Source organism: Orycteropus afer, unplaced genomic scaffold, assembly GCF_000298275.1.
Source record: "Orycteropus afer afer isolate SDZICR_OR568_19922 unplaced genomic scaffold, OryAfe1.0 scaffold00166, whole genome shotgun sequence".
In the NCBI taxonomy this organism is placed as follows: domain Eukaryota; kingdom Metazoa; phylum Chordata; class Mammalia; order Tubulidentata; family Orycteropodidae; genus Orycteropus; species Orycteropus afer.
The window spans coordinates 1,149,026-1,171,739 of NW_006921753.1; the positions used below are offsets into that span (position 1 = coordinate 1,149,026).

The window sequence follows — 22,714 nt, forward strand, 5'->3', positions numbered from 1 at the left end:
GTCAGCAGTGGTAGCCAGGTACCATCTAATTCTTCTGGTCTCACAGTTGTGGAGGCTTGGGTTCGCATGGTACATTCATCCTTTAGCCTATTTGTTTCCTCATATCTTTGATTTTCTTCTTTTTTCTTTTTTTCCTTACATTCACTACAATCCCCACATTGTAATACCACTCTTCCCACACACCCCTGCACCCACTACTTCCCTTCGCCTTCCTTCCTGTCTCCTCTCACCTTTCTAGCTCTATCCCTAGACAAATGCCGCCTTCTTGATCTTACATGGTTGGTTGTTCTACTAAGTGCATACCCTCCTGATATCACTGTTCATCTTACAGATCTACCATGTGACTGAAAGTTGAGCCATGGAGGTTGAGTTAAGTCCCTGTAAGGGACATTATCTGAGGGATTCCACTAGTCTTTGTCAGACCAGTAAGCCTGGTCTTTTTATGATTTTTAGTTTTGTTCCACGTTTTTCTCCCACTCTATCATGGACCTCCTATTGTGATCTCTTTCAGAGAAAACAGCAGTGCTAGCCAGGTACCATTTAGTTTTTTGGTCACAGGATTGTACCTTAGATAGCCACTCACAAACTTTTAAGACCCCAGGCACTGCTCATCAAAGAAGGATGTAGAATATCATCTTTGTGGACTATATGATGCCAATTGGTCTTGATGCACCCTGAAACTATAGACCTGAGTCCCTGGGCCTAGCTACTAAATTCCAAAAGGTATTGGGTTATGGCTAAGAAATTTTCATGACTTTGCCCCTGTATGCTGCACTACACTCATGGATGTATTTGCAGCGCATATAGACACAAAAGTAGAAATATCCTCTACAAAGTCTATGCATATTTTTGGGTGTAGTCCATTTGCCTTCCCACAGATCTTAAGCTTGTATGTCTATGTGTCTACTCATACCAAAACCAACTCACTGCTTCTGAGTCAATTCCAACTCATAGCAATCCCTCCTTTGGTTTCTGAGGTGATATCTCTGCAGAAGTAGATTGCCCAGTCTTCCTTCTGAGGAGTGGCTGGTGGGTTTGAACCACCAGCCTTCTGGTTAGCACTTTATAAACACCTTAGGCTCTAGGCCACCAGAGCTCCCATAGATTGCTGTTATTACTTTTATTGCAGGATTGTGCATGTGATAATAATTACTTTTGTTGCCTTTAACTTTTGCACTCCTCTCAGTGTCTTCTTTTGCCTTGATAATTTTATGCTGACCTCTCCTTTATCCCTTCACTCAGGTTAATGTGTATCTACGCTCCAGTTAGTGATTTACCCTCTCTTCCTCTCCCACCCATGGTAACCTTGAAAGAATGTTTCTTTCTATGTGTAAGTACGTAAACCTTTTCTTGACTTTTCACAATAGTCATATCACACAATACTTGTCCCTTCGTGATTGCCTAATTTCACTCAGCATAATGTCCTGTAGGTCCATCCATGTTATGAGGTGTTTGGCAGATTCCTCATTATTCTTTACTATTGCACAGTATCCCACAGTGTGTATATACCATAGTTTGTTTATCCCTTTGTCCACTGATGTTCACTTAGGCTGTTTCCATCTTTTTGCTATTGTGAGTAATGCTGTCATGAACCTGAGTGTATAAGTACCTGTTTGTGTTATTGCTCTTACTTCTCTATGATATATACCTGGTTAATAGTGGAATTGCTGGGTCATATGGTATTTCTATTAAATGGGGAGCACATAATCTCTTTAACAAATGATGCTGGTAAACAGGATATCCATTTGCAGAAAAATGAAACAGGATCTGTATCTCTCTCCATATACAAAAACTAACTCAAGATGGATAAAATGCCTAAATATAAAATCTAAAACCATAAATATCATTAAAAAAATAGGGACAAACTTAGAGGCCCTAATATATAACATAAATACACTACCAAACATAAAAATGCATAAACAGCAGAAGACAAACTAGATAACCAGGACACCTTAAATATTAAACATTTATGCTCCTCAAAAGACTTCAATAAAATAGTAAAAAGATAAGTTACAGACTGGGAACAAAATTTTGGAAATGACATATCTAACAAGGAAATAATCTTTAAAATTTATAGGAAACTTCAACACCTCGAAAACAAAAAGACAAACAATCCAACTAAAAACTGGGCAGAGGACATGAACAGATACTTCGCAAAGAAGACATTTAGGTAGCCAAGAAACATGTGAAGAAAAGCTCATGATCATTAGCTATTAGAGAGATGAAAATCAAAGCAGCAATTAGATACCATCTCATCCCAGCATTAACAGCAAAGTTCAAAAAACTAGAAAACAACAAACACTGGCTAGGATATGGAGACTGCTGGTGGGACTGTAAAAAGGAGAAACACTATGGAAAACAGTATGGCACTTCCTTAAAAATTGGATAACAAGTCATTAGTTATTATTCATATTTTCTAGAATTAAAATGCATGTATAAGAATTTAGTCAAACCATAACCTGCTATATCACAGAAGAAATTCAGAGTTAAGAATCAGATTACTTTGGATTTTGGTACTGTTCTGCAATGCATTTTCCATGTGACAATACACAAGCCACTTAAATTCTAATTCCCAGTTTATCCATAAAGTGGAGATGATAATGCCATTTTTATGGAGAAGATGTGGAGGTTTAATTGGATGATTTCCATTAAAACACTTTATAAAATGGCAAAATTTGTTATCAGTATATGCATTTTAAACTCATAGCATACAACAAGTCATAATTTAATGTGAAGATTCAAGTTGGGAAGCTTCTTTATTAAATGAGCTAACTGAAAATTGGCTGATATAATTAAGATGCTGTTTCAAAGGTAAAAGAATTACAAGTATAGCCTGATTTGGGCAGAAATTATCAAATATTACCTAACAAGAGGATTTTCACCAGCTGAGTAATACTTTTATGAAAAATAAAGATTAACAAAAAATTTAAAAGCAAAAATAGTGATTACCTATTTAGTATAAGAAAAAAAGATATGAAACAAAGAAAATAATATTTTTAAAAATGTAATGGGGATTTTTATATCGTAATTGCTGTGAGTATGAATGTTGGTACCTAGAAAGTTATCTTTATGTTATATGTAAAAGGATCTACTCAATGCACATAACAACAACATAGAAGAAAATATCATTGTATGTATTATTGGTGGGAAAAAAACAAGAAATAAGTTAAAACAAAATGCTTTGTGGAAAAGATGGAATAGAAGCAAATAGGTAAAAGATATAGTAATATGACAAATGAGAAGAAAGAAGACTAAAACAATAAAGAAAACACTAAGGGGGCAAAGACTGGGGTAGTGGAGATTCAGTGGTAGAATTTTCGCTTTCTGCGTGGGAGACCAGGGTTCAACTCCTGTTCAATGCATCTCATACAAAGCCACATCCATCAGTGGAGGCTTGCACATTGCTATGATGAAACAGGTTTCAGAGAAGCTTCTAGATAAAGAAGGACTGGGAAGAGAGACCTGGCAATTTCCTTCCAAAACTCAGCTAAAGAAAGCACTATGGCTTACAAAGATCTAATCCCATTGTGCACGGGATCCCTATGAGCAAGGATCAATTTAATGGCAGCTAACAACAGGGAGTGAAGGATATTGTTGTTGTTGTTGTTAGGTGCTGTCAGGTCAGCTCCAAGTCATAGCGACTCTATGTACAACAGAACAAAACACTCCCAGTCCTGCAGCATCCTCACAATCCTTGCTGTGCTTGAGCCCATGTTGCAACCCCTGGGTCAATCCATCTTGTTGAGGGTCTTCCCCTTTTTCACTGACCCTCTGCTTTACCAAAAAGAAAAAAGAAAAAGAAAAAAAAACCTCACTGTCATGAAGTCGGTCCCGACTCATAGCAACCCCACCTTGGGTTTCCGAGGCGGTATCTCTACAGAAGTAGCTTGACCAATCTTCTTTCCGAGAAGTGGTTTTGAACTGCCAGCCTTCTGGTTAGCAGACAAATGCTTTAGGCACTACGCTGCCAGAGCTCCCACTTGACCAAAAGTACATCATATATAAATTATTTTGAAGAAGCACTTTGAAAGAGACCTTAAAAATTCAAGGACACCACATTCCATGATACTCTTAGAATTTAAATGTGTAATCTAGAGCTGGACAATCAGTATTTGGGAGCGTCTAGTTTTACATATTTTACTACAGGAAGTTGCATAGAATATGATCTCCTTAAATAGGGAGTAGTAATCAAAAGTTGCAGCTAAGGAGGAAGGTCAACAAGCTAAGACTCCTGAAAGAGCTTGTTCTATCATGAGAGCTTATAAAAGTTTATTTAAAAATAAATGGCTTGATTTGAAATCTTACTATTCATTTCAATATCATGAAATAAAATGGAAAAGTGTGCACATTGTTATAAAATAATTACATTTACAAGATTCTGTATGAAAGGAGATGGAAGATTTTTCATAATCCTCTCCTGTGATTCAGACACACCCTTGTGGTCAGGTTCAAGGTGAAAGGGTATGATGCAAACATGTTTGCCTTTACATTTTCCTTTATACTCTTCACCTCTTCACACACAATACACAACAAGAAACATCAGCACGTGTTTAAACTACATACTAAAGTGTTTCTGATACATTTTTAATGTCAAAATATGGGGGGAGCCCTTAATAATCTAGTGAATAGAAGATATAGTGATAGAAGTTTTTCTATGAGAAAACCATACATGTATTTACCCTTTTTATAGAACAGAAGGAGCTCTGGTGGCACAGTGGGTAAAGCATTTGGATGCTAAGCAAAAGGTTGGCAGTTTGAATCCACCAGACACTCCATGGGAGAAAGATGAAGCATTCTACTTCTGTAAAGATTTATAGCCTCGGAAATCCCATGGACAGTACTACTCTGTCCTAGGGTGGTTATGAGTCAGAATCAACTTGATGGCAGTAGGTTTATCAAAACAGAGATGAAAGATGAAATAAAAAATAATTCAATTTAAATGGGGAAGGCCAGTACATTCCTATCAGCAAAATAAATAAATGCAACTCTCTCAAAGAACAGATTTGGACAAAGAATCAGTTGAAAATGAAAGATTTATTTTGAGGGAAATGGGAGAACTCCATTTCAAAGCTCTATCCAGCACTGCTACAGAGAACTTCAAAGAGAGGCTTATCTTGTCTATCTGTTTGAAACTGTAGATATTGTATTGTTGCTGGGATGGAAATTTTCTTTTGTTAGCTATTTAATACACCAGCAAAATTTATTCACTGATTGTTCGCTAAGGTGGAGTCATATCTTGCAAGTTTCTTAGCCACAAAGAGCAGCACCAAGATGCAAAACTAGAAGCTGCATGCAGCAAGATAAAGGGGAAACCCAAGTGGCAGAAAAGCTGCTGAATGAGATGGAATCTCCTCTAGTTTGTCTGTCCAAGAAAAATAAGGCAAGGAGGAGGCGTTGGGAGAACCATGAAACAGTTAAACAGTCTGCAGAGATCATCTCAAATCGACCTGGTACCTCTGGGTGAGAAAGGAAGATGCTGTTATTTGCATATATGGAATGGAAAAGCTGTCAGGGTTATTGCTAATACTTGGACAAAACTGTTGGAAGAAGTTGGGGTGGTTGGGAAAGGGCTGCAGAGAGGAAGAGGGGGAGGGATGAGACCTACAGGCGTTATCAGAGCATCCATGAATGCTGCTGCGAGGCTTACAGTGGTTCTTGTTCTTAGTCACTGTCAAGTCAAACTGACTCTTGGCAAATCCACTGTGACGTGTGGAACTGCTCTGCAGTGTTTTCAAAACTGATCTTCTGGAAGCAGATCACTAGGTCTTACTTCTAAGGTACCTCTGGGTGGATTCGAACTGCCAAACTTTCATCTAGTAGTTGAGTACTTAACCATTCTCACCACCCAGGGATTCTGATAAACTTCAAGACCCAGATGTGTGCTTCACTGAGGGACATATTACTGCTCAAATAAAATGATTCGTGATAGACTAATGTTTACAATTAATTCCTCAAAAGCCTACCGAAACTCTCTGAAATGGACCCCGATATGACCTAAATGAACAAATCATTACTAAATTCAGGTTATTGGACAGACTTTTCATACAATCTAGATATGGTGGAGGCTGCATGAGCCCCTGAAACTATCGCCCTGAGATAATCTTTAAACCCTAAACCAAAAATATCCCCTGAATTCTTCTTAAAACCAAACAGTAGTTCAGCTTTTACCTATTTAAAAAAAAGAAAAAAGTTTGCTTTGAGCTTTATGCTCTTTTAACTACCTACAGAGAATCAAATTGACAACAGACATTCAAATGATTATATAAAAACCTCAGGAGGCAGAGAGTTTACCTTAAAGAGGGAGGAACAACTCAGAAAAGGAGGGTGAGAATGGTTGCACAAGTTGGCAAATGTAATCAAAGTCATTATATTGTACATGTAGAAACGGTTGAAGTAGTGCGTGTTTTGCTGTCTATATTATCAACAGCAGCAACAATAAGATAACAATAATACAGAGATGGAAATAGGAGAAGGAGTTGAGGTGGGGGCTGGAAAGGAATGGAGTATTTGGGAATAGTGGGAGAGGTGAGAAAGACAGAAGAAATAAAGTTCATTGAAATAACAGTCATTATGATTAAGAATGTATAGAGAAGAAGGGCACAGGGAGGGGGTAGTCACAGAGAGGAGAGAGGAGGAGAGCTTTTAATGGGGGGGATTGTCAGCAGGGCCATGAAATTAAATGTGCACGAACTGAGGAGAGTAAAACAAATCTGCTTGATAAATTTGCACCCAAATCACAATTTAAAAAAAAAGTAAAATAAGGATAACATGTAACAATTGTAGATCCTCCTTAATAAATATTTGTGGGAAGTGGGAAGGAAGTTTGGGCCATCAGTTATGGTTATGTGGGATGTACCAGGCCCAAAATGGACCTCCAAAGTCCCCAGCACTGCCCTAGGTTTTTATATAATTCTCACAAGAACCATGTGATGCAGATAGTATTTCCCACAATATGTAGATAAGGAAACTGAGACTATGAAAAGTTCTGTTACTTATACAGGTCTCCCAGCGAAATATGGAAAGCAGAGATTTCATCACACGAGTTGACTTCAAAAGACATGCTGTTAAAAATAATTAAAGAAACTGAAATTCACTATTAAAAAATACATCAATAATTTTAATTTTTTCCTGTTGTTTAGAAATGCTCTTCCCCACCACATTGCTTCCAGGCAATAGGATAATTTATAGCATGCCTGAGGCAGTAAGAATTTATATTGTTGAAAAGGAAAAGAGAAATCTGTTCTGAAAGAAAAGGCACAGCCTTCCTTTTAGTTAGGCTACTGTGTTAGAGAAGTGGTCAACTTAGCAAACAAGTCCCTGAGGGAGTTTGTATGGTAATGTGGATGCTATGGATATGGCTGAATAAATCTAATGCACAAACTACCAAAATGAGAATTTGGGAATATATTCATATTAAGTGTAAGAACTAGTCCAGCCAAACATCTGTAGCAGAAGAAATAAAACCAAAAAACCAAATTCATTGCCATCAAGTTGATTCTGAATCATAAAGACCCTATAGGACCTATAGAACAAGGTACGACTGCCCCATAGAGTTACCAAGGTTGTAATTTTTAAGGAAGTAGACTGCCCCATCTTTCTCCCAAAGAGCAGCTAGTGGGTTCACATTGCCAGCCTTTTGGTCAGCAGCTGAGCTCTTTAACCACTGCATCACCAGGGCTCCTGGCAGAAGTAATGTTGTTGTTGTTATTTGCTGTTGAGTCGGCCCCGACTCATAGCGACCCCTCCTTGGGTTTCCGAGGCAATATCACACGGAGTAGATTGCCCCATCTTCCTTCCGAGGAGTGGCTGGTGGGTTTGAACAGCCAGCCTTCAGGTTAGCAGTCAAGTGCCTTAGGCACTATGCTACCAGAGCTCTGTGCAGAAGTAATAGGTCAGTAAAATTAGACCAGTCCAGATCTTGAACATGTTGATAGAAATTGGTTCTAGAGTTCATATTCAACAAAATTCAATGCAACCATAGAACTGGGGGAGGAAAAAAAGACTATTTAGATTTAAAGTAAATAAGCCACATTTGCTATATGCTATTTGATAGACAGTTGGGCTCAAGTTAAACATATCAACCCACTTATTATCTGGCACTTAGAAAGTCTTCAAAGGATTTCCATTAGAATTAATGTAAGAATGAGGTCATAGTACAGAAGATTAGTTTCCACCTTTAGTTATTTCACCTCTCTAGATCTCAGTTCAAACGAGCTGTAGTGGCACAGTGGTTAAAGCATTTGGCTGCTAACCAAAAGGTTGACAGTTCAAACCTACCAGTCACTCAGTGGGAGAAGGATGAAGTAGTCTGCTTCTGTAAGATTTACAGCTTTGGAAACCCTATGGGCGGTTTTGTTCTGTCCTGGTGGGTGGCAATGAGTCAGAATCGACCAGATGGCAGTAGGTTTTAGTGGGTGTAGGTCTCAATTCAGCTCTTTCTAAACAAGGTGAAAATACTTTATTGAAGAAATTAAAATATGTTCACTATAAACTATTGCATAAAGTAAACATCTCCTCTTAGCTTTTTTCCATAAACAAAGGAAATTTTGCAGATGTCTGATGATGGGTCATTTATATATCTGACATATAAAGTTGGCTATATTTAGGTATTTGAAAACACTTGAATTTTAAAATAATAACTGAAATCATTGTTAATGAAAAAGTGTTTCTTGACTGGAATGGCAATTTAGGCATAGAATTGATGTAATAGAGGCCCTAAGAGATCTCTATTTCTGGCTGAGGACATTTAGTCAACAAAGCATTGGTAGAAACTATTTTAGACAGAGAATTAGAAAATCAAGGTACTTATTTTTGATTTTGCTTTTGAATAGATGTGTAACCTAAGCCATGCTACTTCATTTTCCAGCATCTTTCTTTCTTTCTTTCTTTCTTTTTTTTTCCAAAACTGCATAATAGTAATGGCTTCTTCTTCATATTTTACATTGTTGTTGTTGTTGTTATGTGCCGTCGAGTCAAACCCGACTCATAGCGACCCCTCCTTGGGTAGCAACACTTAAGAAAACTCCTAAGAGGATCAAGGAAATTTCTCAGAATATGACCATTGTTCTAAATTAGTTTCTTGCAATTTTTCTTGTACACATGTTGAATTAACAGCTTTGTTACAGCATGCCAAGTTTGTTTTCATCTGCTAAATGAAAATGCATTTATCCTTTTTTTTTTTCTGTTCCTTTATCACCACTGAAACATCCTGGCCCTAACAGTGTATTGGTTCTATTAATACTAAAACACTACCTAGAAATATTTGAATTTTCATTTCTCCATCAACCCATCCTTCCATAAATGTATTGAATACCTGAAAGGCTCTGGTGATGCAGTGGTTAAGGCCTTTGGCTACTAACCAAAAGGTGAGTGGTTCAAACTCATGAGCTTTTCTGTGGGAGAAATATAAGGTAGTCTGCTTCCGTAAAGATTGAAAGCCTTAGAAACTCTGTGGGGCAGTTCTATTGTGTCTTATAGTGTTGCTGTGACTTGAAATTGACTCAATGGCAGTGGGTTTGGTTTGGTATTGAATAGCTACAGCTTGCAAAGTTTGTGCCAGTGGCTGGGCATTACCTTGTTTCATCCATGGCATACTCAGATGACAGCCAGATGATTGAAAACTTTGCCCAGCCTATAGAAAAAGAAAAGCCTACAATGGCAAGTTCTCTTGAGCTGCCCTGCTAGACACTCACAGTATTTGATTACAAACACAAAAGCCACGTCTCAGTCTATTGCTTTGCCACTCTGCTTGTGGGTACTAAAGAGCCTGCAGCACTAAAGAGGCCTGAAATGATTCTGAGAAGTTTGAGTAAGCTTAAAGCAAAGCTTAAAGAGCTAGTTTTTACTTTTCTCATCATGAATCAGATAGAACTTTTATGATTGCTCCAGAATAGAATGCAACATCCATAGGTTGTTGAATTGGAGGTGGAAAAATATCTATTTAACTGAGGGAAATTATTTTTAACTCTATACCTTAATGCAGGTAAAAGGTCAACTAAACTAGTTGATAAAGTTACATCTTGACACTTGAAAATAGTTCTAATATGTTTGCACCCTTAATTGAAGAAAACCCTCAGGGTAAAATTTTATCAACAGATTTTCTATAGATAAAAAATCCTATTGGATTATCTTCTTCTGTAGGTTTTTCTGTGCCTTCACAAGTTTTGATTCAAGCAAATATTATATGGCAACTTGTTGCAATGTCTTACCTTGTCGCTGCTTTTCCACATAATGAGAAATATTGAAGATCAGCGATATAATGAGAGCCAAACCCAAGAAGACAATAAGTCCCCAGATTGAAAAGTGGCAGTCAAAACTTCCTGGAAACAAAAGCAAACATACCCATAATATAGCTGCTGCTAATCCATTTCCTACAATTAAAGCCATTACATTTCTTCATAATGAAACATATTTCTTCAAACACAAAGAACAAATCCTCTGGTTACAAATCTTAAATTTTGGGGTTACCTAATTTATCCAACAAGAACAAAATCTCACTGAATATTTATGAGAATTCTATAACATAGTAATTATTGATTATGCTGAATATATAAGAAACTTCAGATATTATATGACACTGCATATATTCTTAGGATTATTTATTTGATTTTTATATGTTTTATTGTTTTAGAAAAACACAAGTCTATGCCAACTATTTAAAACTCCAGCAAAATTGAAATATAGGATTTCTGGTGACATAGTGCCTAAGGCATTTGAAATATAAAGTGATATATTAGGTTCTCTATAAAAACACACAAAATATATACAAATATACAAAAATAAATATATAAATACAAATATATACAAATATATTTTTGTCTTAAATGGGATATATCACACTAATTGGCATTTTTAGAAACTTAAGAGTGTGTTTGAGAGATTTTACTAGGAAGTTATTTTTAGTGACTGTATAGTATTCCACAGTATTGCTGTAATATAATTCATTTAACCATTTCTCTAAGATGGACACTGTGATTTTTGTGAGTTTTCAAAACTTCTTTCTTCCAAACAATGCAAGAAGCATTTTGTGGATGGATGAGTGGGCTTATCTATAGAATAGCTTCCTGGGAGTAGAATTGCTGGGTCAAATGGTACACTGGGAATTATTAAGGCAAGTTTCAGAGAGAAATACCCCCAATCACCACATCCCAATTGATACTAAATCTCTTCAAGAGGTTGATTTAATTACAAATGTGAAAACTGAGGCCAGGAAGCTGTTTTTCTTTCCAAATGGGTCTGTTTCTCTCTCTGCTGTCATAATGCAGAGGAAGAGGATTGACTTCTATTACTAAAGACATTTGTCCTCTTTTTGCATAAAGCACTGAAGTACCCCCAGGTATAATTCCCGGTTCTACCACATTTTTTAAAAACTCAAGAGCATATGACTATACTTTCTTTTGAGATAAATCACAAGTATCTTTCAAGTTATTCAGTCAGTCAAGATTAGACTCTAATCACACACCCTCTACACTTATTGTATTTGGTGACACTTAAAACAAACAAACTTTAATTGCTACAAAGAGATCAGAGGTATTATATACATTATGCATCTTCAATGTTAAAGAAAAAAATAGTAAACACTAACAAGCAAAAACAAGAAGATAAGAATCAACCATAATCTCACTATCAAAAGAAAACCACTGTAAACAGTTGTGTTAATATACTTAAAAACTTATTTTTGTCTATTTAGAAACTTTTATGGATATCATACAGTCATTCTCACTCACTGCCATTGGGTCGATTCCAACTCATAGTGACCCTCCTTGGGTTTCTGAGGTAGTATCTCTATGTAGATTGCCCAATCTTCCTTCTGAGAAATGGCTGGTGGGTTTGAACCACCAGCCTTCTGGTTAGCAGTCAAATGTCTTAGGCACGACATAGGAATAAATTATAACAAGAAGGATGATCCAACAGAATGCAAGAATTATTGAACAATACCATTGATATCACAGACAAGTAAATTTTGCTGAAGATAATTAAAAAAAAAGTTGCACAGATGTGCCAGAAATTCAAGATGGAACGAGGGATATCACTGTTGATGTCAAATGGATCTTTGCTGGGAGCAGAGAATACCAGAAAGATGTTTACCATGATCAATAATAAATGCTTTATTGACAATGTAAACACTTTCAATTGTGTGGATCATAGTCAATTGTGGACATCATGTGAAGAATGGGATTCCAAAATATTTAATTGTCCTCATGTAAAATCTGTACATAGACCGAGAGGCCATCATTCAAACAGAGCAAGGGAATACTGAATGGTTTACAATCAAGAAAAGTGTGCATCAGGGTGGTATCTTTCATCATACTTATTAAATCTGCAAGCTGTGCAAATCACCTGAGAAACTGCACTGTCTGAAGTAGAACATGTCATCAGGATTGGAGAAAGACTCATTAACAATCTACAATTATGCAGATGACATAACCGTGCTTGCTGAAAGTGAAAATGACTTGAAGCATTTACTGATGAAGATCAAAGTATGGATTATACCTCAATATAAAGAAAACAACAATCCTCACAAATGGACCAATAAGCAACATCATGATTAACAGAGAAAAGATTACAGTTGTCAAGGATTTCATTTTACTCAGATCCAAAATCAATGCCCACAGAAGCAGCAGCCAAGAAATCAAACAACATAAAACATTGGGCATATCTGCTGCAAAAGATTACCCTAAAATGTCACAAAAAAGAAAAAAAGGTCAATTTGAGGTCTAAGGTACACCTGACCCAAGCCATGGTATTTTCATTCACCTCATAGGCAAGCTAAAGCCAGGTAATGAATAAGGAAGACCATAGAAGTATTGATGCATTTGAATTATGGTTCTGGCCAAGAATATTGAATATACCATGGACTGTTAGAGGAATGGACAAATCTGTTTTGGAAGAAGTACACCCAGAATGCTCCTTGGAAGTAAGGATAGCAAGATTTACATTCATGGAGAAGGACATTACTGTTGGTAAAGTAGAGGGTCAATGAAAAAGAGGAAGACCCTCAACAAGGTGGATTGACACAGTGACTGAAAGAATGGGCTCAAACGTAGTAACAAATGTGAGGATGACGCAGGACCAGCAGTGTTTTATTTTGTTATATAGGGTCCCTGTGAGTCAGACCAACTCAGTGGCACCTAATAACAACATGCAAGTATCTAATTTTTTCCACAATAACTTTATTCCAACTCCAATTCCAACTCATAGAGACCCTATAGGATGGAGTAGAACTGCTCCTGAGGGTTTCAAGGCTGTAAGTGTTTAAGAAATGAGACTGTAAATCTCCCACAGAGTGGGTGGTGGGTTTTAATCACCACACTTTTGGTTAGCACCCAGATTATTTAACCACTATGCCACCACACCTCTCTAATAACTTTATAGTGCATATCTTTTCCTGTACACAAAACAAGCTTCCATCATGTTTGACTACCCTATATTCTATTGTATGGTGTGATAGTTAAGGTTGTGTCCAACTTGGCTGGATGTGATTCTAAGTGGTTTAAGCAGTTGTGCTGTAGTCATCCCTATGATGAGATCTGATGTAATGCAATCACCTCTATGATGAGATATGCTATGAGCAGCCAACTAGTTGAAAAGGAGTTTCCTCAGGGTGTGACCTGCTTCCAAAATGTATATGGACATCCTGGGAAAATTCTCTGGCTTTTTGCTGGATCTGGATCCTGCATCCAGCTCATCATCCTCTAGCTCCTGGAGCTGAATCAGTGGCCTGCCATGTTGGCTGCCAATCTTGGGATTGTTGCATTTGCAGCCTGTAAGCCAACAAACAATCTGCCATTTTACCTACCAATCTTGGATTCATCATTCTATGAGCCAGTAGCCTGTTTCAATGCCTGTTGATTTTAAGTCAGCCCTTGCAGCTGTGTGAATTAGGAGACACCTCCAATTTGTTTGACCCATGAACTTGGAACTTGCCAGCCTCTACAACTGTGTGAGCCATTTCCCTAAGATAAAGTTCTCTTTCACTCTCTCAGCTTCACTTGTTTTGCTTTTCTAGAAAACTCAGCTTAAGACATTTGAGTTTTCCATAATTTATTTAAACCACCACAACAAAAAGACCTACTGCTGTTGAGTAAGTTCCAATTCATGGCCACACCGTATGTTGCAGAGTAGAAGTGCTCCATAGGGTTTTCTTAGCTATAATCTTATTGGAAGTAGATCACCACGCCTTTCTTTCATGGCATCAATGGATGGATTCATACCACCAATCTTCAGGTTAGCAGCCCAGAACAAACCATTTGTGCTACCCAAGGATTTATATAATTAATTTTAACAATTCTTTTATTTTCAGACTTTTTTTCCTAATCTTTAGTTATAGACATTATGATGGATATCTTTATAGTTAAAAAAAATGTACATTCATAATTGTTTTTTTTATTTTTAGATTAAAAAAAAATTGAAGATGAATTATTGGGTCAAAGGGTATACTAGCTTACAATATTTTGATGACCAAGGTTTTAAGTGTAATACTAAACAAATCCTTCTGTTCCTATTAGTTTGATTAACCTTAACCTTCTTATTTATACTTCTTAGATTGACCCACAGGAGCTCTGGTAGTAAAGTGCCTAAAGCACTTGACTGCTAACCAGAAGGCTGGCAGTTCATACCCACCAGTCACTCCCTGGAAGGAAGGTTGGGCAATCTACTTCCATAGTGATACTAACTCAGAAACCCAAAGAGGGGTCACTGTGAGTCTGGGCTGACTCAACAGCACATAACAACAACAACAGATTGATCCGAACCACATCAACCACTGCTCTTGATCTAGCTAACCAGAAAATTTAAAAAAAAAAACAAAACTCCCTGCCATTGAATCCAATTTGACTCTCATAGCTACCCCAAGGCAGTAAATCTTTAAAGAAGTAGATTTCCCTATCTTCCTTCCATAGAGTGGCTGGTGGGTTTTTGAACCACCAACCTTATGGTTAATAGTCAAATGCCTTAGGCACTGTACCATTAGAGCTTCTGTCCTTCAGTACACTCTCTCCATGTGTATACTTTTCATCCTTGGTTACTGGAGAAAGTTATGGTTTTGTCTTCTCCCTGGACTTTCATGAGGTGTCTATTCCTGTCTCTGCAGTAAACACAAAAGACATTACACTTTTATATCCTTACTAGAAACTATTCCCACAAAATATGACTTTAAATTTCCTGCCTATCTTTGGAGACTTATCTCCTATACCCATCCAATCATATACCATTCTCCAATCATTCCAATCATCCTGAACTACTTGGCAACTTTCAGTAGATACCACATTTATCATATGATGTCTCTAAATCCTTATATATGTGTCTCAAATACATTTTTCTCTTTGGCCCTCTGGCAAATCCTAGTTATTTTTCAAGCCTGTCTTCTCTCTGAAACCTTTTTTGAATGCTATCTTCCCTCCATCGAGTGACATCCTATAGACATCCCTCTATATGACCACATGAAGAGGTAATAATTTATGTATAAATCTCTCTTCTCCACTGTGAACTTCATGATGGGAAGAAACAAACTCTTATTCCTCTTTGTCTTCATGCCTCAATTTCTTCACATGTAAAAAGGAAGTGGTGATTAAAAAAAAAAAAAAGATTTCTGTTGAGTCAATTCCAACTCATGGTGACCCCATGTGTGTCAGAGTAGAACTCTTTTCCATAAGGTTTTAAAGACTGATTTTTTTGGAAGTAGATTGTCAGGACTTTCTTCCAAGTTACTTTCAATGGACTCAAACCTTCTACCCTTCAGTTAGCAGCTGAGCCAGTTAATGACTTGCACTATCTAAGGTTTTCATGTGGTATATATACTGTACATATATTATGGGAATTGAATTAAGACATATTCTGAGGTTTTTGGAACAGTGTCTCTCATGTAGTACATGCTCTGCTACTATTAGTAATACTCCTATTATTAATAAATGAATGATGGCTGGAATAGAGAAGGTAACATAAAGGCAAGGACCAATAGAAGGGTTCTGGTCTAATACAAGTCTAGACACATGTGCAGTCAAGGAAAAGATGAGTTGAAGATTCTGTTACATTTGTCTCTAGCAGTATAAAGGGCCTACCTCCCAGAAGCTTGGAAATAGGTTTCTGTGGGAAGAGGAGTAACTCATTAGGCTTCTATAGCTTTTGTGAAAGTGCTCATCAAGAGCGACCTAATTCTCTCTGTCCCGAATCCATATTTACAAAGAAACCTGCTGATTATTAATTAATTTCCCAGGAAACTTGTTACAAGGAATGTGGTGCCAACAGCTAGCTATCTGATTAGCTTTATGGGGGTGCCACCTCTGTAAAACTAAAAAATTATTTTCTTGTTTTAAAAATAAGTCTTTTGGGAGTTTGATTAGTATCAGTAAAAACTCTGTAAGAAAGGAATTTGCAAAATACTACTAAGCTGTATGAGCCCAACCTCAATCCCAGGAAACAAACGCTTGCATAAAATCAGTAGGGAATCACAATGAGTAAAAAAATCTCCTGAAAGACTATGTACTAATTTTGAGAAGGATAAAATGAGAGTGTTCTTTCACTCTCCCTCTTCTTCTACTTTTATCTTAAGGACCTAAAGTGTTGATTTTTACTAACTAAATGCACCCTTGAAAAAACTAATTAAATCAATCTCCTTCCTAGTTTGTGTTTTGTTTTTGTTTTCTTTCCATTTTACATGATATCTAGTATTTGCTGTATAATAATTATACCAAAACATTATAGTATAGGTAAATAAAATATAATACAGTATAGAAGTCATACTTCATAATTTTTATTAATATAATTACACTGAATATAGCTAAATTTATCCTTATCATTGGTACAAAATTACATTGCAAATAGAAGTTTCTCCTTCTTCTTTTGAACTAAAGGAGCATTCAGAAAGTTCCATTAATCCATTAATTACTGTAAGAAGACAATTTGCTCTCAGTTACAAAGATGCAACAGAATCAATTTACACTAAATGCTTTAGGGAAAGTCCTAAAAGTTTTCATAGAAAGTACATCAGCGACACTAGGGAAAGAACTTGAATTATACTGTACATTCCTTTGGGGCTAGATTTTGTCATTTACTATAAAGGGAAATTTATTTCACATAATCAATTGAATGCCTTTTAAAGCACAGGCTAAATTCTAATGTATATGAAACTGTTGAGACATAGTCCATAATTTTCTTCTGGTTTTAGGAGCATATGGCTCTTACCTTCTTAATCTATTTTCCAAGATTTCTTCCTCCTTTTGTAATGTGATCTGAGTTTTAAACAGGAAGATTTTCATTTAGAAGCTTTATATGTCATGACATTCTTGGTATCTTCCAGATCATTTTGATTACCAACAATAAATGCCACTGTTTTGAACACACACACACACACACACAAGTAGGTACTGAGTAATTAAATGTTTGAAATTTCAACTTGAATAGCCGTTCTACATAAATGTTCACACACGCACACACATAAACACTTCATAGCTCTTCATACCCAGTTATTCTTCACCTCTGTGGGTGTCTATTCAGTATAGACAGTGCCTCTTCTATTCTTTTATTATTGGGTGCACAAAGTGCTTAAAAATTCTTGCCCAAGAAGTATACGCTTTAGTGTTTTTATTTTTGAAGTGTAATTACTTTCATTTATATAGCTTTTATCAATTTAAGAACTCCCACACAATTTGAATTTAACTGTTTACATTGTTAAAATCTAAAGGCCTTGAGAATTTATTAGTGAGGCAAAGCAACTAAGAAAATCATGGTTTAAGTTTCTATCTGGCTTTGAACTCCCAGGGGCTAACAGTAGTGGGTTTAATTATAAGACCTCCTGCTCTCTTAAAGTCAACAGTAATTGGCAGGAACTGTATTTGTAATTAACAGCTGTTTGTACAGTAGATAAAACCAAGTAAGCCAAATATAATGTCTTACTATTGGTAGGTCTGATTCATAAGAAGCTTTTACTTAAACAATTTTTGTTGTTGTTGTGTTGCTGTTATGTGCCGTTGAGTCAGACCCAACTCATAGCAACCCTTCCTCAGGTCTCCGAAGCAATATCACTATGGAAGTAGATTGTCCCATCTTCCTTCCAAGGGGTGGCTGGTGGGTTTGAACCGCCAGCCTTCTGATTAGCAGTTAGCTATACAAAATCAATAAGTGCATGCCTTAACTGATTCCTCCAGGAGGTCTTCAACTGAGACAAGCATATGAGTTTACAGTACACAGTATATGGCTTCTCTTGATGGCTCCCCTTGGCTTAGAAACTCTAGAAGAAAAGTGCCCATGTCTTCTTTGCATTTCATGGACTCTTATAAAAATATTTATGTTTTTTTTAGGGATCCCAGAAAGGTCAAAGAAAAGTACCAATATTAAGATCACCATGGTTCTACTCATGTGTGTGTGTGTGTGTGTGTGTGTGTACATATATATGTACACACATGCACATATATATATAAGCTCTGGTGGCATAGTGCCTAAGGCATTCAACTGCTAACAAGAAGGCTGGTGTGCAAATCCACCAGCCACTCCTCAGAAGGAAGATTGGGCAATCTCCTTCCATAAAGATAACCCCTCAGAAACCCATGAAGAGGTCGCTATGAGTTGAATCGACTCTACAGCAGTGAGTTTATTATGTACACACACACACACACACACACACATATGTATGTATAACTCAAACTCTCACTGCCATTGAGTTCAATCTGACTCACAATGACCTCTCTTTGGGTTTCCAAGTTGGTATCTCTACAGAAGTTGATTGCCCAGTCTTCCTTCTGAGGAGTGGCTTGTGGGTTTGAATCACCAGCCTTCTGGTTAGCAGTCAAATGTTTTAGGCACTATGTCACCAGATATATATATATATGTATTTATGTATGTTGTTGTTAAGTGCCATGGAGTCATCTCCTGCTCATAGCGACCCTATGCACAACAGAAGGAAACACCACCCGTCCTGAGCCAGCTCCATGATTCTTGCTATACTTGAGCCCATCGCCACTGCCACCATGTCAAACCATCTCATCTTGTTGAGGACCTTCCCTCTTTCAAGGACCCTCCACCTTACCAAGCATGACATCCTTCTCCAGAAAATGGTCCCTTCTGACAACATGACCAAAGTATGTGAGAAGTCTGGCCATTCTCACCTCCAAGGAGCATTCTGGCTGCACTTTCTCCAGGACAGACCTGTTAGTTCTTTGAGCAGTCCACGGTACTTTCAGCATTCTTCACCAACACCACAGCTCAAAAGCTTCAATTCTTCTTCAGTCTTCAGTCTTCCCTATTCATTGTCCAGCTCTCACATGCATATGACGCCATTGATAATACCATGGCTTGTGTCACGTGCACCTTAGTCCTCAAGGAGACATCTTTGCTCTTCAGCACTTGAAAGAGGTGCTTTGCAGCTGATTTGCCCCATGCTATATGTTGTCTGATGTCCTGACTGCTGCTACCATTGGCGTAGTTTGTAGAACAAAGCAATGTGAAATCTCTGACAATTTCAATCCTTTCTCCATTTATCGTAATTTTGCTTATAGGACCAGTTGTGAGGACTTTTGTTTTCTTTATATTGAGTTGTAATCCATACTATGGGAGCTCTGGTAGTGCAGTGCCTAAGGCACTTGACTGCTAACCAAAGGCTGGCAGTTCAAACCCACTAGCCACTCCTCGGAAGGAAGGTTGGCCAATCTGCTTTCCTAGTGATACTGCCTCAGAAACCCAAGGAAGGGTCCCTGTGAGTTGGATCCGACTCAATAGCACATAACAACAACACCAACAACAATCCATACTGCAGACAGTATTCTTCAATCTTCATCAGTAAGTGCTTCAAGTCATCCTCACTTTCAGCAAGCAAAGTTGTGTCGTCAGTGTATCACAGGTTGTTAATGAGTCTTCCTCCAATCCTGATGCCACATTCTATATATATATACATATATATAGATATAGATATACATCTATATCTATATCTATATCTATATATACATATAGATATACATATCTATCTATCTATCTATCTATATATATATACATATATGTAATTTTTTTTTCCATCATTGTGTTGAGGGTTTGGTGCTGAACCAGGCATACATTCTTGGTGATTCTGTGAATGTGGCACATCATGACTAACCCAACTACCCCTCCCCTCCCCCCCACTATCCTACTTCATCATCTCCATCATTAAAAGCCATTGAAATCATAGATATGAGCGCTGGGTGCTGTTGTTATTTGCTGTTGCGTTGATGCCAACTCATGCAAACCCCAAGTGTGCAGACTAGAATCCTATATGGTTTTTAAGGCTGTGACCTTTCAGAAGTACACTGTCAGGCTTGTCTTCCAAAGACTCTCTGGGTGGTTTTGAACCACCAATCTTTTGGTTACTACTCAGAACTTAAACTTTACACCAACCAACGACTCTATTAGCTCTGAAAGGGACTTTCAAATCCAGTCCCAGGGTTCCAAGTAAATAAACTAGGTTTGTTTTTGTTTGTTTGTTTGTTTTTTGTTTTTTAATGAAATTTCTGAAAGCCACCAACTGTGTATTATGAATAAAGGGTTATTTGAGAAGGAATGGTGTACATTGGGGAAGGTGCTGTGATGGGTAGGTGCTGTGACTCTGAGCAGACACATAAATATGTAGCCTTATAGTCACTGTTCTCAAACAGTGTGGAGAAAAAGAATGAGAGAAGTCACTTACTAGCTGTGTTACTTTCTGCAAACCACCAATTCTCAGTAATTGCAAAACTAGAATTCAAATGTCCAACCATGTGACATCAAGGCCCTGTCTTTCTAGTGCCTCATGATTTTTCTCAAGATATTTATGGAATTTAATCAAGGAACACATACAGATGACAGTGAAGTGGAAAGTAGATTTTTAAGACAGTGTCGATTCCTACAGTGCTAGACTCCTTATCACTTTGAGAATTGAAACTTAAGTGGGATCATTAAACTGCAGAAATCTTTGTTGCGAAAATCCCTGCTATTCATGAAACTCTCTTAATCCATATCTGGCTCCTTTATTTTGTGTATGTACTTATTACTCATGACTGCAGGAACGTCTTGGTAAGACCCTCTGGAGATGAGACAGTGCACAAAAACTTTCATCAAGCAAAATACTTATAACTACTATGTTTCTTAAGAAGTGTTATTTTTTTCTCTCCTCCTTTCAATCCAGAAATGTTAAGAGAGTGAAATAAAACCAAAAGTGCTTAGAAAAGTGCTCAACAGTGATATCTATTATTAACTAACAATTTGTGGGTATTTATTTCACGAAATTTCTACCTTTACATGCAATCTTCACAGGACTGACTTTCTTAAAATCACCGCCAAACAGTCTCTAGATTAAATGATGAAGCATTGTCCCTTTGACCCATCTTTAAAGAGCATTTGAGTTTAAAAGATATTAACACATCAGTCCTACCTATCTATTATCAGTCTCTCTGAGAAAGGTTTTCATTATTCTTAAAATGGTGAGTAATGCTCATAGGAGGACAAAAATGAGCAGACAATAAAGATCTTTTTTAAAAAAGAATATATATATATATGTGTGTGTGTGTGTGTGTGTGTGTGTAGCTAAATTCTGAATAATTGTTCAAGCTAAATTAATGGTAGCTAAAAGGAGTTGTTTCATCATTTGATTCATCCAATATTGATTTTACTTGAAAGCAGAAGCATAGTGGGAATTATGATACTGGCAAGTTGATTGATGATTCCATGACTATAAGGCATATAGGTAGAAAAAAAGGGAAATGAAAGATTTGGGATTCTTGTCCCCATATTTTGTTTTACTTTACTACAAATAATTTTTTTTTCTTTGTGTTCAAACTCTTTTGCTTCATTTCTTTAAATATATATTAAAAAATACTATCAATCATCTAATTTCATTCTTTCCTATTAAGTGTTTTATCTTTTTATATCTATGAAGCTTTAATGGTAATTAACTCTTTATTTTTATCTCTTCAGTGGAATTGTAGAAAGTCTTAACTGACAATGGAGGAGCTCCTGTATTATACTTGCAGAGGTGATCTATACTAAGTAACTCTATGGAGGAAACGTTACCATATCCCTTCTACTTTAGAATTTATTTATTAATCCTGGGAATATTTTAATGTCATATTCCCTGCCTTCCACTTTGCAACACTTTCTGAATTCTCAATCAGCACCAGCTGTGGCAGTTGCTCACAGTACAGCTACACCCACTTCATGCAAGGCACTAACAAAATTGCAACAATTGTTTTTGTTCTTTCCTAACCTATGAACCTTGAAAATATATAAAGAGATGTGAAAATCAAATGTCAGCTTAAGTTCCCAGTGTGGCTTTTCCAACAAATTGATTTTAAAATCTAGCAAGCAAAACACTGGGAAGCAAATTCACAGAAAGTGTAATACATAATCTTTAATCTATATATGGCTTATATATATTGATTGTAAAAGTACTATTAACACAATAATTAAGCAAAATATGTAATTGGACAAATCACAAATGACAGTATTAAGAACGGTTTAAACACCCATGCAAAAATTTTCAACCTCATTATAATCAGAGTAATGCATATTAAACAATGGGTTAGCATATTATGCTTATCAAATTAGTAAAGATATTTTAAATGAGATCAGCCTGTTAAGGAGGAACACAACTAAAATGAGAGGGAATTGGCAGCACTCTTGGAAAAGCCATTTGGCAATAATGAGACTCAAATGTTTACAACCTATTACTCTGTAATTCCAAAGCTAGGAATCTTTCCCAGGAAAATAACCTTTAATA

General features: G+C 36.8%; 1 protein-coding gene across 1 annotated transcript in view; it reads right to left on the reverse strand.

Moving 5' to 3' along the window:
• The window catches only part of LOC103201837 (T-cell receptor-associated transmembrane adapter 1), a 41,998-nt gene extending 31,612 nt beyond the window's left edge, over nt 1–10,386 (reverse strand). Inside the window, exon 1 of the mRNA XM_007946580.1 lies at nt 10,209–10,386. Coding sequence (XP_007944771.1) covers nt 10,209–10,386 — 178 coding nt within the window. The remainder of the gene's footprint in view (nt 1–10,208) is intronic.
• Between the last annotated feature and the right edge of the window lie 12,328 nt (nt 10,387–22,714).